General features: G+C 43.6%; 1 protein-coding gene and 1 long non-coding RNA gene across 3 annotated transcripts; one reads left to right on the forward strand and one right to left on the reverse strand.

Moving 5' to 3' along the window:
- The first annotated feature begins 5,884 nt into the window (after nucleotides 1-5,884).
- LOC123397965 lies at nucleotides 5,885-14,094 on the forward strand. The gene is made up of 3 exons (XM_045092474.1): nucleotides 5,885-6,034; nucleotides 10,521-12,708; nucleotides 13,083-14,094. Exons 2-3 carry the CDS (start codon nucleotides 10,522-10,524, stop codon nucleotides 13,518-13,520), a joined length of 2,625 nt encoding a protein of 874 aa, XP_044948409.1. The 5' UTR covers nucleotides 5,885-6,034; nucleotide 10,521; the 3' UTR covers nucleotides 13,521-14,094.
- LOC123397966 lies at nucleotides 6,822-10,992 on the reverse strand. Of its 2 annotated transcripts, none has more exons than XR_006610054.1 (3): nucleotides 10,900-10,992; nucleotides 8,037-10,832; nucleotides 6,822-7,772 (listed from the first exon to the last, which is right to left on the reverse strand). It is a non-coding gene; the product is annotated as an uncharacterized LOC123397966 (long non-coding RNA). The 2 variants fall into 2 exon arrangements; XR_006610053.1 differs by having other exon boundaries at nucleotides 8,037-10,823; nucleotides 10,900-10,991.
- Nucleotides 14,095-16,709: the final 2,615 nt, after the last annotated feature.

Here is a 16,709-nt window from a genome sequence, read left to right on the forward strand (position 1 = left end):
TCACCCATAATCAGAAAGCATATGTTTTTGATCTGCACACACATTGTTTCAAGGAGACGTAACATTGCTATCTAATGCTACACTACTGATGTTCATTCAAATTGTGTTTCCAGGTTAAGGGCAACCAGGCAGGACTGTTTCTTGGCTAGGCATCATCTGAACCATCTGCAAGTGCCACAGATGGATCATACTCAACCCAGGGATGGGCATGGCAATGAACCTGTGCCTTTAGATAGCTCTACTTCACCTGTGCTCTGTTTCTGCTGTTTTTGTACTAATTTTTGTACCACCACCACTGCTCCTGTACTACCACCACTACTGCTGTTTTTGACAATGAACCTAATTTTTGTACTACCACCACTGCTCCTGTAGATTTGACCACGTCGAGGTGGTCAGGTACAGATTTTTACAGATTTTACATGAGGTATATTACATATTTTTATTAAATGATACGGTCAGGTACAGATTTTTACAAACTGTAACTTATAGTTGCAGCAATAAAAGCATCATCGTTTGCAAGTTTTATCACGAAAGAACCTACATTCGACGTTATGTTATTTTTTTATGTTTTAAACTTGCAGATGCACCTTCTAGTTAGATATATTAGTTTGCAAAAGAATATGAGTTGAACCACTGCCTCCACATGGTGAATCTAACTAAAGATATAACTTCTGCAAGTTTGATAAAACATAACGTCTACAAGTTTAAAACTAACTAAAGATCTGAATTCTAGAGCACTCGACGTTATGTTATCAAACATAACATCGTTTGCAAAAGGATCCGAGTTGAACCACTGCCTCCACATGGTGAATATCCCAAAATTTAACTAATATATCACAGAATTATATAACAAGGAAGTTATGTCTGCAAGTTTTATCAACTATCACAGAATTATAACAAGGAAGAGATGTAATATACCATCAACTATCACAGAATTATATAACAAAGAAGTTATGTCTGCTACCTGTCTTGAACATACCTCATGGGGACATTTGGCTCCGAAGCCACATAACAGCAGTATCTTTATCATCATCAGCGGCATTGATGAAAATCTCACGGTTTGCAGCATCCTTGAAGACGTTGAATGCTTTGATCTTCTCGATGCGGGTCACATCCTCCATTTTTTTCAACACATCCATGCACTTAGTGATAGAGAATTCATGTAATTTTGTTGCATCTGCCTTTTCATTGGCCAAATATGTAGCTTCATCATCTACTTGCCTTTTCTTCAACTCTATATACTTCTCTAATGCTCCAGCAATCACATCACCACTGTTCTTGCGCTTCTCCTTCTTGGGTTTCTTTTGGGGCATCTTTCCTGAACCAGCCATTGTACCAGCCATTGTACGACCCACTTCTTCACTTGGATTGACATCCTCCTTCCTATGTGCAACATCCATTTGATCCAGAATTTGCAAGTCATCTTCATCATGTTGCACTTGATTCATCATCTCCAAGTCATCACTTTCTTTTACTTCCTCAACCTCTATTTCATCTTCAAAGTCTTCGTCAATTTGTGATGGTTGTGCAATTGATGTGAAACTGTAGGTACCCTCAGTTGTATGCCCTGCAAAATGCATGTAAGTAACCAAACAATACGCAGAGTTCAGAGTTAAGAGGAAGCAACAAAGCATGTCGAAGATTGTCCCAAAGTTAAGAGTAACCAAACTTACCATCATAGAGTTCTCCTAGCGAGTCAAAGAGAGGAAAAGATTTCTTCTTGAATTTCCCGATACTTGGATATGACTACAAAGAACCAGAGTAATAGATGAGTATTAGCATGGTATAAATTTTTAACCATATCGAAGGGTGGAATTAAAGAACTTACAATCGTCAGATTGTCCCAAAGGTCGGTGTCAGCTTCGATCATACATCTTTTGTCATCCCAGCCAACACCGCTTTGCTTCCGGGCTTCTTTTAACATCCTATATTCTCTTTTGAGCTCCTTCTCCTTATCTTGAATTTGAGACTTCGAGAACTTCACATGTTTGTGTTTTGCATGGAATTTTGTCACCATCAAGTTCCAAGTTTCCTTGCTCCATCCATTTTGCCCTCGGTGGTAAGGAGTATCATGCTCCATAAGTATCTCCACCAGACCTTTTTCAAGTCCCAAACTCCATTGTGCTCTTTGTTTCACAACTACACAAGCCAATTAAAGCACAAGGTCTATTGGCTAAGTGTCTTCAATTAAAATACTATTGGTCTTGTAGTGACAAAAAAAGAATACCTTTTGGAGAACTCTTTTTGTTAACCTTTGGTGAATCCATTTTAACACCAAGAAGTCCTTTCTTTATTAATAACGCAGCAGCCTGCGCCAAGTTGAATTTGGGAGATCCTTTTGCGTACATATATGTTGAGATAAAATAAATTAACACACAAACTAAAGACACTTAATCATTTGAATTAGAAAAAGACAATTACATCCACAAACATACAAAGAGTTAGTTATGTGGGAAATCATTCCACATTTGCATTGCAATTTCATCTCGCAAAGCATTGCCTTGGGTGTTACTCCCTTGGTAGTTATCATTATCATTGGGTAAATTGACAAAATCAGCCAGAGGTATGTTATTGGCTAAGATCGAAGAACCCTAGCATCTGCTGCAGACCCCTCCCATCCACATGATATAAATGTGATCTTCAAGTCAAAATCACATGCAATCATTACGTTTTGGCTCAGGGTGCCCTTTCTATTCCGAATTGGTGCAGCACTCTCAGGCGCAATGGTAATAGGAACATGGGATCCATCGATAGCACCTATACAATTCTGTAAAAAAACAGATTTGCTAATTAACTTTTGAGATTTTAATGGAGAAAGGTAAGGAATTTTTTAAGTGTCAAGATAAGAACCTTGAAGTATGGATAGAATCGTTCATCGGTAGCAATTACTGGATGTGGTTCGTCAATGCGTGGAGGCTCCACAAAGCGAGTACATAGGGCAGGGATGATATCAAAGAACTCGTTGATGTACTCATGAAAGGTGGATCCACTATGCCTGAATTCCAGTTGCATATCTTCATATGATGAATTATGTGACAACATGTACAGGAAGAATGCTAACTTCTCCTCCACCTTGAGTCTTGTGTCTTTTATCAATTCTTTCCTTCTAAGATATGATGCTAAAGACTTAAAGATGTATGGTTCCATCCTAAAAGCTACCAAGCAATTCTTCACATGTCCTTCAAGAAGTTCGTCAACACGTTGCTTGCCATAAAGGATCGAGCTATGCCTTTGTTTTTTCTCACCCCGTCCTCTAGTGTCCATTAAGTACGAGTGCAATAATGGAAGGATGAAAAGGACCATCTCATCATCATCTTCCTCTCTTCTCTTCCTAATATGATCTAGACCCCGTGACTTCATTTCAAAACTAATACCGAAGCAATCAAGAAACAATGACAAGAATTAGAAAGCTAACAAGAATTAGAGAGCTAACAAGCCCTAGTAAATACAAGGCATACCAAACTTTGGCGTCTTAACGGGATCCCACGAAGGTGGCGGCTCGTCCACTCCCACTATAAACCAAGGCTCGGGTACCTATAAAGAAACAAAACTGTTGGTCTAAGGTATAAAAAAAACAGCAACATAATTGAGAAAGCATGTGTCGACATGTAAATATATAGCATCTTCTCCGATTAAAAGAACAAATTCACAAAACAAATTCCAACTAGCAACACGATCCATATAATTATAACAGCATTAGCACTTGACGATATCTACAGAGCAAGAGGTACAGAACCACCTTCCACTTTAACTAGAAGCTGGTTAATGAACTAGAATCTTAACTAGAACCACCACCGCCGATCAGTCGTTCCAGGCAGCATCTGCCATGATCACACTGCTTGCGAAGCAATGTCGATTGATCGATCTTTTTCTGATTTCACAGGGGATTTGGGCGGGGATGCTGTGCGGGACGGCGTTGCAGACGGGGATCCTCATGTACATGGTCTTCAAGACCGACTGGAAGGCCGAGGTAATTTGATGATTTTTAGTCGAAATTTGTTCTAATCAATGGAAGCTTTGTAAAAATGCGTGTCCTGATTTGGTTTCAGGCATCGAGGGCGCTGGAGAGGGTGAGATTATGGGGAGGGCAGCACGAGAAGCTTCCCACAACAGACACGGAAGACACTAGCCAGCTAGCTAGCTGATTAAATTCAGAAACTGTGTAGTAGTAGAGCTTAGTTTCAGTTTTCTTTTACAGATAGTGTGTAACATCGGTTCATTAATCAGACAGGTTCTAACTAGAATCAATTAATAAGTTTTCTTTTACAGAACCACCTTCCACTTTAAGCCTCTGAATCTTAACTAGAATCTTACCATTCTGCTTTGCCCCTTTACATACAGACCTCTGAATCTTAACTAGAAGCTGCACCCCAACCCGCTGCATCCCTGTACCCACAACCCGCAATCAAAAGTTCGATTCCACAGCTGCTGCCGGTAAGTGCATCTTAACTAGAAGCTCCACCCCAAAGCTTCTACTACTAACCGAAGGCAAAACCTGATTTAAATGCAAGAACCTGATTTAAGTGAAATCAGAGCATCTGCCGGCTGTCAAAGAATCATAGGAGCACCGAGGGGAGGGGAGGGGTGAGGTGAAACCAATCCATACCGGCGAAAATGACACGTTTTCGGAAGGATCTGCCGTCGGAGCGCGGACGGCAGCGGCAACGGAGGCCAAGAACCAAGAGGCCTCGGCGCGGACGGCAGCGGCAGCGGCAACGACGACGTCAAGAGCCAAGAGGCCTCGGGATCTGAGGCAGCATCTGGCTCGGCTTGGATCCCGACGGCGAACTACGGGAGGGAGGAGGGCGGAGGAGGCGGCGCCGTCACAGCCGGGGGAGAAATTTCACGAGGGTTAGGTCGCGTCTCCTCTCACACGAATACTGGAGGGTTTGGGGTGTAATTTTCGGGATGGGCCGGTCCAATACCGTGGTACCGAATGGGCCTGCTAGGAATTTTCGGGATTCCTACACCGACCGGTAAAATTCCCGTTGAAGCCTGCAAATACACCAGAGCCGAACGAGGCCTTAAGAACATATTTCATAATATTATTCCGACCCTTCACTCGCGTAATTTTGAAACATCATTTCAATAAAACCTCACTCCAGTTCACCGTGTGTCGACCGTTTGGTCCCCTTCCAAGTTCCAACCCACCACGAGAGCAGTTAGATGCTACTCCATAAGCGATATCGAGATGCGGATACTCTTGAAGCAGATCACTCGTGTATGCAGTTAGGCAGATAAAGCAACTAGTACGAAACAGAGCAAGCAAAAACCATAGGCGCCATAGATTTCCCAGGCAAGAAACCAGAGCCACGGTGCAGCTACTAGCTACCGTGCCTGCGCGTCTTGGCCGCGGCTCGTTTCGCAGCAGACAGCGACGGCGACCGTCCGGCCATGGATGAATCTGCGACTTTCACCAGCCTGGAGCCCATGATTGGAGTTCGGCACGGCGCGCATGCCACGACCAGCCACCGGCGCCACGGCGACATGCCAGTGCCCCTAAATATTCCGCTCCGCAGCCGCCGCGCGTTCCCGGACACCGCGGCGCGACGCAGGCAGAGCAGCAGAGATCCTCGTGGTAACCAGCGTCGGTCTTTGCTCTGTCCTCGCCGTCTGCCGTCGTGTTCTCGTGCTCAGAGACGCCGATGCATGCCGTGAAATTGAATGATCGATCGTGTGCCTGTCTGTCTGTCTGACAGGGGAAGCGGGGGACGACCGGCGACGACGGGGTGACGATGGCGGGAGGTGGCGCGACGGCGAGCGGCGTCGCGGAGCACCGCGTCGAGATGCCCGCGCCTCCCGCCGCCGGCAAGGCCGCGGCGCCGGACAGGCGGCTCGTCCGCTTCGTCCGCTTGGTGGCGCTGGTGGAGCGGGCGGGGCACGCGCTCGGCACGCTGGCATTCACGTGGGCCACCGTCGTGCTGCTCGGCGGCTACCCGACGGTGCTCCGGGACGAATGCGTCCGCAACGCGTATATCGGCGTCATCGGAGATTTCTGGGCCGCCACCATCGTCTTCTTCCTCGAAGCCACGAGGTACGTCCGCGATTGCATTACATATATACTACTCCTATATATGTGTCGATGATGGAACATTCGAAAATGGATCTCAATCTTTTTTGGAACGTTCTAAAATGGGTTTTAGAGCTCCGGCGACAGTGAGCTGAGCCGGCCCGAGGACATCGTGAACTGTTCTAGCGTAGTACTCCGTATTAGGCATTTGTATATTTTAATCACTGTAGGTCGACTACTGTTCTTAGATCTGTGTGTAATTACTGTTTCTAAATCCATATGCTGTAGGGAAATCTGGCGAAGGAATGTCAGGGTACTGTAGATCCCCTGACCGACCTCCCAATGTCAGAGAATCTGTATCCGATGCAAACACCAGGCAAACAAATGTTGCTAAGCATTCAAAAATTCTAACCGAATAATCTTACACGTCAGGAGACAAAAAATATTTTGACAGACTGGAGACACAGGTTTCAATATAGCCAATGTTACGCTTAAGTAACTAGTACTCCCTCCATTCTCAAATGCAAGCCTTTTCAGATATTTCAATATGAACTACATATTGAAAAAAATAATGAATCTACAGTCTTTAATAAATCTATATATGTAATTCATGTCAATCTCTAAAAAGGCTTATATTTAGAAACGGAGGGAGTAACACTTTAAACCTAACAACACATAAATACATATACATAGTAGCAACAATCTGAATTTGCAATCACACGCATTTAGACAATCCACATCAACAGGATGATTTTGCATTTTACCAACACATGACCACGGTGAATCTCCAAAACAAGAGTGCACACGTTCCTTTGACTGAACAACGCAGATCATCATTAGCAAAGGAGATGAACATGGTTCCACAGTAAAGTATAAATTCTACTCATTCTGTCTCGGTAAAACTTTGTACTAAATTAAAGACACTAATTTTAGGACGGACGGAGTACAACACAAACAGAGGTAGATTGACTAAGAACAAACGGTTGCAGCTAGAAACTACGTAGTATACATTACAGACACAGTTTTCAATCACCAGCAACGGCGGTCTGATATTTTCAAGGCGTCGTCATGGGTTTGCCCAAAGTTATTGTTCCTGTGCCCTGTCAAACCAAAACGTGGAGCCTTCCTCAGTTTCATGGGGGATAGTATCACCTCGCCGCACATGGCAAACTGAACAAAAACGGCTTGCCTAATTGGCAGCTCACAAGGAAGTTTTTTCGTGGCTTGTTGTTGGTCTACCGGCTTTTCTCATGCTTAACCAAACAAGTATCATAAGCACAATGAAGCATTAGCAATATCTTCTTGTGTAGTGTAGCTGCACAACAAACCGGAGTGTTCAAAATCACCACACTCACAAAATGAACTCATCTTCTTCAGCACCAAACTCCACATGGGATTCAACTCTGCACCATTTCTCTCTTGTCACACAACTGACATGCCTAGCCAGATAATTCTCTCTGGAATAAACTCATCAAGCAGAAGCTAATTCATCACTAACAGCACAGCCGCAATCAATCTCCTGCATGCCCTTCTTTCTCTGCACACTAAGCCATCTGTTTGCATGTCTTATCCCAAATCCGATCTCCCAAGAGTATAAGTTGCAGAAATTGTATGCTTCCGGGAGGGATTCAAATGACGTACCAAATAGCAGGGTTCACAATAACCTCTATCTTATCTGCATAGGCATGGATGGAGGACTCGGGCACAAACACTGTCTGGATTACCTTCCCTTGCTAGTGGCACCTTTTTTCCAGTCCTTGCCCTGCACACACAGACAATACATGTTACCACATCAGGTATGGGAAACACAATGTCGCAAAACAGATGACCAGTCTATCATATATCACTTCTTTAATTTCCGCAACTAATGCAATGGATAAACACCAGATGAAACGCCAACAAACGCATCCCACACACTACAACCCTCCCCATGGCACATGTATGACCGCGCGCTGACGTGCCCGCCCCATACGGCGGCCCATTTGTGAACCAATGTAATTCTCACAGTATAGAAGGAAAATATCACCTGGCGCAGATCGTAAAGGACGAATGGGCAGTTCTGATATCGGGCTACCTGTAGCCCGAGCGCCAAAACGCTGCACTCATAAAACATTAGCACTCTAGTTGATAATTTGGTACTCCCTTCCTAAATAGATGGTGTATAAATTGAGTTAAAAAGTCAATGTTTTCTAAGTTTGACCAAGCATATATATAAAAAATATGAAGATAAACAATACCAAATCAATATCAATATATCGACCATTAGATATATTTTCATTATGTATTAAACTGTTTATTCAATTTGGGGACGGAGGGACTTCAAGCAAGCCAAAATGAGGAACATAATGATGATTGTAGTTGAGGCACAACTTAAACATAGCGCCATTTTATCTTAAACAAGGCAAAAGACTTTCTATTTCTATTAATTTAGGAAGAAGAGAGTTATGCGGTCGAACGAATATGACCACATAGATTTAAGGATGGTTTATCTATGTTAATGCACGGGCATTTAACTAGTAACACCAAAAAATGATGGTCATAATAAATAGTACTAGTATATCTCTGTTAGTAAAATGCAAACAAATGTTCTGGTCTCATCCTTGGTTGAAACATATCACCATGCTAATGCTGAAACTAATCGTCCTTGGTTGAAAGTTTTCTCAGCAACTGATGTCTGATGATGATGAAACATCAGAGTCAGTTTGTCAAACCTTTAAGCGAAGAGTTTTTCAATAAGAAAGCCCAATCAGAGTCGTACACAAGGATAAAAAAACTGGGACATATAAGCAGAAACTAAACAGTGAAAGCACAGTTAGCATCTCAATCAAGTAGATCAGGCCTGAGAAAAGATCTTTACAGCCATCTCACGACCGCTAGTGAGATTGCCGGAGTGGTCGGAGCCTGGAAGCCTCCATGACCTCTTTGTTGCCCCCTTCGCTTGCTTGCTCCAGCGTTGCAAAGAAGAGTCGATTTCGGACAGCTCACTACTTGTTTCCGAAGAGGCAGCCCCCATGAACTTGTTTCCAAAGATCATGTCATTTCTAACCAACCAAAGCCTCTAAACCAAAGATGGCGAGCTTGCTGATTCTACTCGATCGAACCAACCACGAAGCCTGAGTGAACTCTGTTCCAACCAAAAAAACATCTCTCACCACAGCCCAGATAAAATTCACCAGCGGGTATGACAAGAAGATGTAATCTGGTCTGACTAGAACTCCAAACTATGTAATTGATCGTATTAAATCTAAATTAAACTTTCAGAAAGCCGTTTGAAATGAACGCTAGACCGGTATTGGAACGTGATTTTGAATTTTGGGCATTTCAAAAAACGTGAAAAAGGAACATGGATGTAGGGAGTACAATGAAATGACAACCTGCAAAAGTTATTCGGAAAGTATGCCCATCTATGCCATGTTACAAAATTGCATCAGAAATGCATTCCTCTTTTGCACTTTGTGCATAGAACAGAAATGATCATGTTGGCTGATGGATTTATTTTTGGCTTACTTTATAGCATCACCCACAAATTGCTCCAGATTTTTTTACAACCTCAAATGCAAAAATATCTTCCAAACCTTAACTTGTGTATTTAGGGTGGTTTTACATCTTCGAAAAATTCAGTATAAGTTTAAAAAAAACATAAACAGGGGGGATGCTACAATGTGGGAACCCTGCGAAAGTTGAACCCGAACAGGTTCTTTTTTTCTGAAAAAGAGAGCGCTCTCTCCGATTATCATATATCAGAAACCACATCTCTTTTTGCTTACAAAGCTAGAGGTAACTAACTGGAGCGACAAACTACCCAAAAGGCAGCTAAAGTAACGATGCACGTATGCAGACGGGAGCAGCATGAGATACCCAAAATATTAGTGATTTTCATTGTATAAACTTTTCAAAACTGGTTTCGGTTCATTTTTAATGTTTCTTAAAAGTTCTAGGATTAACACAAACGGTTTTCATAGGATAGAGTTCAAGATGGAGCAAGCACAAGAGTTCAGAATAGACTTGTTTCCTAGTTCAAACAAGTAGTAGCAACCTTGCACACATGAGACAATTCACTAAATCCCCCCAGGAAACTACTGAATGGTGCAAAGTAAATCAGTAGATGGCAAGTGCATATGTTCCACACCGACCATCAAATCACCCCCCCCCCCCTGGCGCGGGGTTTATCCGGCCTGTGCTATACCCATTCAACAACTTCAAGTCCACATATAGACTATAGCTGAGTAATTTCTTACTGTGTAAGTGGCATATGACGAGAAACGAAGGGATGGGCTGCAGTGTTTTTTTTTTTTCTCAAACACGTGGCTGCACTATTTTGGTTCGGAGGGATGTTGAGCTTGGTTGATGATGGATTAAGAGCTATAGATGATTCAAAACCGGATAGCCTCATTTTTAACATTAATTTCATAGTGTAAGATGTCTATATTTTGCATGATATTATTTCTTACATATACTGTTTCGGTTTTTTTATTTAACCATGCAATATTTGTTTGTAAATTTACTTCAGGATGTGCAGCAGCCGCAGCAACAGACTGGATTACCATTTGTTCTTCAGTACGAGAGGTGCATTCAAGCCTCTTGCATGGAATGAACTGGTTGTGATAGTTTGCTTCTCTGATGTCTTCATGTACCTGTTGATCTCAACTAGGCACCGGCAAGCAACAGACATTTCTCTTATACCTGTGGTCATATTGGCGACTTGCCAATTTCTATGCCCAAGATTGCACGTACGCAATCCGCTGCGCCGTGCTGTATCGCTATGGAGTCCTATGGTTGCAATTCTATTTCTCGGCCCCTCTGTGCCATATGCCTGTGAAAGCTGTAGTCAAGTTTTTGATTATAGCCCATTCACCATCAGAAACTCAGTTCAGAAATGGATAGTGTACCTGGTGTTGTGTGTGATTGTGTTCCTACTGACAATCAGCAGGCTGCGGCTCCCATGTATCATCAAGCTGGCAGATTCGGCAATTGGCAGGAAATTGGCATTTTGGCACAAAACTATCATGAACTTGTGTATGTTTGCTGCGGCAACGATGTTGGTGTTCACTTCTGGCTGTCTCAGAATTGTGATGATCATATTCCAAGCATATGCTTTAGTGATAGTGTCGTTTGGTAACCTCCAGATTCCAGCATCTCTACTGCGTGTTGGGGTTGCAGCAGATCGTCTTTCTGGACTAAGAAGCTTCAGCCATATTGCCCATCCTCATAGGAACCCCGACACCACAACAAATCTTGTACCATCTCTTATCATCTTCTACGTGATGGTGCTTGGACAAGGGATGCTCTACATTGTGGCATGCATTCTCCAGGTCTTCTCCTTCATCCTTCGAAGATCTCTCATCCGTGGTGCTGGACTAAGAGGTGAGCGGGGAATGGAACATGTCGATTTGTACTATTCATATGCCTTCGAGAAACACATGGAAGGGGATATACTTTCTGCAAAAAATATGAGCATCGTCACATTTGCAATAGAATCTTTGAAATCGGATAGACCCAAGACGCAGCTCCAAGGGGTTCAGATGCTCGATAGTTTTCTGAAAAAGGAGCCCTTCAGGACTATGACCATCTCGAAACTCACCAGTTCCAGCAAGACAGTTACCTCATTACTCAACATGGTAGGCTGGACAGGTGAAGGATACAGAGATATCAGAACATTTGCTGCAAAGGTCCTCGCCGAGCTTGCTGTGAAGCTCCGAGTTGCCCCTATCCCTGGGGCAATGCAGTGTATAGCCTCACTTCTGCACACTGTTGACCAACTGAAAGTAAATGATCATCTTCTGGACATTGATAGCCAAGAGCCGAAACAAGACGCCCCAATTCAGCCAGCTTACAGGAGAGAGCATAACTATCCTCCACTTAAGTTCTGGAAACGGATGGTAATATACTGCTTGATTCCCGTGGAGGAGCCATCTAAATTAATAGATGAGCAAGACTCCTCTATTTTAAACTTTTGGAAGTATATTACAAAATGGTGTTCTGTCCCAGAGGAGAAGCAACCGAAGGACCATGATTTCCTCCCTGTACTGGGCATGTTAATTCTTGAAAGGCTTGGCTTTGATACTGAAAATTGCATGGAAATCAGCAGAGCAGGCCTTATCTCAGTGATTGCAGAATTTACAAGCAGCAGAACAGACCTTTTAAATATTAATGAGGCAGATCATATGCTGCTGAAAGGCTCATCTTTGAAGGTGCTGAGAAGACTTGCGAGCACTAAATGGAGGCTTGGTGTAAAGTTGCGACATGAGATTTCAGAGCACCCTTTCCTTCTGGGCAACCTTGCAGAGATCTTCGACGACCATGAGAGCAACAAAGAACTTAGGGAGTTGGCAGCAGAGATCCTTAGAAACCTTGCCATGGATGGAAACACAAGGGAGGAGATTGGCCACTTCCAAGATATCATTAGTGGGCTGGTGCATGCATTTCTTAGCCGAGATGCACCCTCACTTACAGATTCAGACAAGTCCCTGCAAATTATCGCCGGTCAAGCACTAGCAATGTTAACAATGGAGAGTCCCAGTAACTGTTTGGCTATCTCAACAGAACCAGGGTATGCGTTCATCAAGGAACTCACAACTATGATCCATGTTGACAGGTACAGGTACACAGCAGCAAGCCTGTTGCGGAATATGTGTGCGCATGCTCGATCCATGCTCAGCAAAGCAGACCTCAAGGAACTCTCACACATCTTGCCAGAGGTACCTAAACGATATTCTGGCTTACAATTTACATATGTTTTTGCAACCTCTCCTTAGATTCCCACAAATATATTGCTACGAAAAACTAACATACATCTATAGAAGTGTAGACATTGTTTTGCACAAACAGGCATATGCATGTTCGTTTTCTTATAGCACCAATTGCATTCTAATTTTATTTAACGCAGTTGAGTAATCTGAGCACTGTGACTTCTAATATGCAAAACTAATGTTGTATGTATAATGCAACTTAATATGGAAACTTCATGGATTACCACATGACTAAGTAGGTGCAACTGTAACTGAAGCTCTTCAAATTATGTTTACAATAAACATGGCCTACAAATGACATGATGTATCTACTTTTACTACAGGTGTTGGAGGGAATTATGGATGCGGAAGGGGCAAAACTGGAGGTCCTTGCTGGCCTTGGTTCACAAATATGCAATGTCATTCCTAAAGAGTTTGCTCAAGAACTGGAGTGTGGCCAAACTAAGGAGAGATTTATAAAGGGGCTCATCAGTTCTCTTAATGCAAACATGAAGCCTGCTGCTAACTGCCCCGGAGTCAGGAGGGCAATAGTTGAATTAGCTGTATCCATGATGGAGTGCAATCCTAGCTACACAATTTGTTTTGACGAATGCCGGATGATGGAAGCACTCCTACTGGTAGAGCAGAGACCCTCAAGGGCTGAAAACTACAGGTATTTCTCGGATGATGTAGGACTGATGGAGCATAGCATACCACTCTCTGCTCTTGTGGCCAGAGCAAAAGAAATGATGGGTGGCAACAACCTATACTGGGGTCCGTAAACCTCATTTCTAAAGTGAGTTGTTGTGCATAGCAATCCAGGAAGAAGATCCCCACGAATCAGACATATAGTAAATGCAGGTTGGATATGGCGGGGTCAAAATAGAAGTATTGGCATACAACTGCTTTCAGCATGAGAAAAACAGTAGCGAGTATGTATAAGAACCCTTTATAATGAACGAGATTTCTATTTGCAGTGATATTGAAGGTTATTGTAACTGCACTTATTAATCCTATACAATCACCAATGTGTACTATGGTACTGCTGATTGCTTATATACATATTCAGTGCCATAAGCAAGAACTTGGGATTCAAAATAAAGTTGAATTCCCTTAAGTTGTTCATATTTCAGTACTCCCTCTCCGATCCATACCAATTGTCGCAGCTTTAGTACAACTTTGTACCAAATCTGCGACAATTAATATGTATCGGAGAGGGTATGATTCTCAGTTGAGTGGTTTTCTCATACTTCGGTAGCGAGAACATGCATTATTGAATACCTAACATTTTGAAGAAAAAAATGCATCATCACTGGACTGGAGCAAAGTTATATTGGGGGTCTGTGTGAGCGCGCCGAGAAGCTACCTGACAATTTGAATGCAGATTTGAGCTTACTGCATAAAGTGGGGCATCACGTCTGACGCGGCGCTCCGGCTCGGTCGCCGTCGGCCGCAGGAAGCCCGGCGCGGGATTGCGACGACCATCGCCCCGGCCCCCCTTACAAGGCGCGGGAAAAGGCACGGCCGGCAACGATGAGCAGCCGCAGTACGGCGCGACGCCGGTGCTAGGGCAGAGGGCGGAGGCGCGGTGCGTTGGGCAAGGAAGGCGCAGTGGGCGAGGAGGGAGGCGGGGCAGAGGGCAGAGACGCCGGGAAGGGGTGGCCGTCGGCCGGCGGTCGGGCGTCTGGTGACGGCGGGCTCCGTCAGAAGGAGAAGAGACGGCGCCCACGACGTGAACACTACTCCGGCTAAAACCTTGCCGGCCCTTGTAACAACGGGGGATTTACAAGATCTGTTATTTTTTGGCCGAACAGATCCGGTAAAAAAAGGCCAGGCGCGTAATGTTTTTTACTCGTAGTATTTTGTAAACGGCCCGTATATCTTTCCTCTGCCGCTACATTTACCGGATAAAGCTCAATTTAGGGTTGGCATCCGGCATTTCCCACGCCCCCCTTCGTCACAGTCCCCAACTCCAACGCCCAAACCCATCTACTCTAACGCAAACACACTTTTACAGCAGATTCATGAGCGACACAGGTCGCGGGCATGGAAGCGCAGGGCCGCAGCCGCGTAAACATGACCGTCACAACGCCGCAGGTAGGCTCATCGAAGGTGTTGGGGCCAAAAGGACATCCGTGGGTTCTGAAAACGAGATTGATAACTAGCGAACAAGATGCACGATGTATCCAGGTTCAGGGCTTTTCGTAAGAGATAATACTCCTAATCATGTCGGAATAGTTGATGAGCCAAGTGTTTACAGTATGTTCCATGAGCTCTTTAATGAAAAAGGAAGGAACATGATGAGGACATGACTACCTTTGATATTATCACAATTATTGCATATGCGTATTTATTTGAGGTGATTTCTGATAAAAGTCATGTAATAATTTATTTATGTTATCCGAAATAAAAATACTTAACATGTTTTATTTTATGCCTAAATGTAGAATGACCGAACACTTGTATAAACCACGTGTGATGACAAGTGAAGAGGAAATGGTTGGGTGCTATTCAAGAGGTCCTTTCATGTTAAAGGAAATAAGGAAATAATTAGTTGTTGTTCAAAAAGTTCTCTCACGTCACTTTTAGTCCAAGAGAAGATAGATTCCAAGTCTTTCACGTCCTGGACTCAGAATCAGACTGTACAAACATACCTGTACCAAAACGCCTTTAACTTTTTCATCCAAACTCCGAATTGCGTGATTATTTTTGGGCTGCAAAGTTGATTTTATGTGCTTTCCAGCCCAATTGGGATCACCTTCAAATTCGTCCGGAGCGTGGAGATATCGACCAAACAGTATGACGTTGCACGAGAATCCGAGTCAAACAACAAGTCCAAAGGTGTTGCATCACCTTCACTTGGGCCCATAGGCCTTGCAGGACCTAGGGTTAGTTTTAGGCTGCCTTGGGACGTCCTCCCACCTTCTTGGCCGCCACCCCTTGCTCCTATATAATTGATCAACCTAGTAGCTTTTTGCTGGAGATTTGTTTGGTTAAAAGTTAGCCATTGCAACTTCATGTACTTCGTTTGTGTCCAACGACCAGATCAAGACCGCCTTCGGATCCCCACCCTTATCAGTACTTCATATATATTTGCAATATTCAGATTGCTTTTATCATATTCTTGCTTGTTCTTCGATTGCTTGGCAGGAAGAGACCTTCGTGGTCAGCTTTATCGTGCTCCGACGTGGTCAATAACCTTTTGGAGTTGGTTTAGCGATTGCTAAGGTGCAACGTCATGCACGTTTGTAGTCGGATCGTCAAAGTCGTCTCCACCAAATCGATAGTCACCATCTCATCGAAAGATCGGGACACCCGCGCCCCTATACGTTTTACATGCTTGCAATTTCCTCAAGATAGACGTGTTGCTGCTGCTGTTTGTTCTTTCACTAGTTTTGCTTGTGTTTGGTTGCCTGAATATTATCGAATACATCATGCTAATATTCCAACTACTTGGGCTGCTTTGAAAACTACTATGCGTACTCATTGGGTTTCACCATATTATCAACGTGAATACTTCAAAACTTACAGCGTTTAAGACAAGAAAAAAAAGTATGTAGAAGAATATTATCAGGAATTACAAACTGGAATGATTAGATGTGGTATTGTTGAGGACAATGAAGCTATGCTTGCACGTTTTATGGGTGGAATAAACAGAGATATTCAAACTATTCTAGAATATAAGGATTATAACACTATCACTCGTTTATTCCATCTTGCTTGCAAAGCTGAACGTGAAGTGCAGGATCGACAGGCATTGGCGAGAACTAATTTTTCTGCAGGTCGCACTTCCTTATGGATACCACGAACCACATCTACTTCCACACGCCCTTCTACATTAGCACCGCCTACTTCAGCCGCCAATTCCACCAGAGATACCAGGAAACAGGCCCCTGCCCCACCCTTCGCCAATAGCACACCTTCCGGGCCCACACAGAGCTCTTCTTCATCCATGGCATCCACATGGCAAA

This window comes from Hordeum vulgare, chromosome 5H, assembly GCF_904849725.1.
Source record: "Hordeum vulgare subsp. vulgare chromosome 5H, MorexV3_pseudomolecules_assembly, whole genome shotgun sequence".
NCBI classification, from domain to species: Eukaryota; Viridiplantae; Streptophyta; class Magnoliopsida; order Poales; family Poaceae; genus Hordeum; species Hordeum vulgare.

Coding starts and splice junctions, on each gene's coding strand:
- LOC123397965 (XM_045092474.1), top strand. CDS start 10,522: ATGTGCAGCAGCCGCAGCAACAGACTGGATTACCATTTGTTCTTCAGT. Junction 12,709..13,082: donor TCTCACACATCTTGCCAGAG/GTACCTAAACGA, acceptor CTTTTACTACAG/GTGTTGGAGGGAATTATGGA.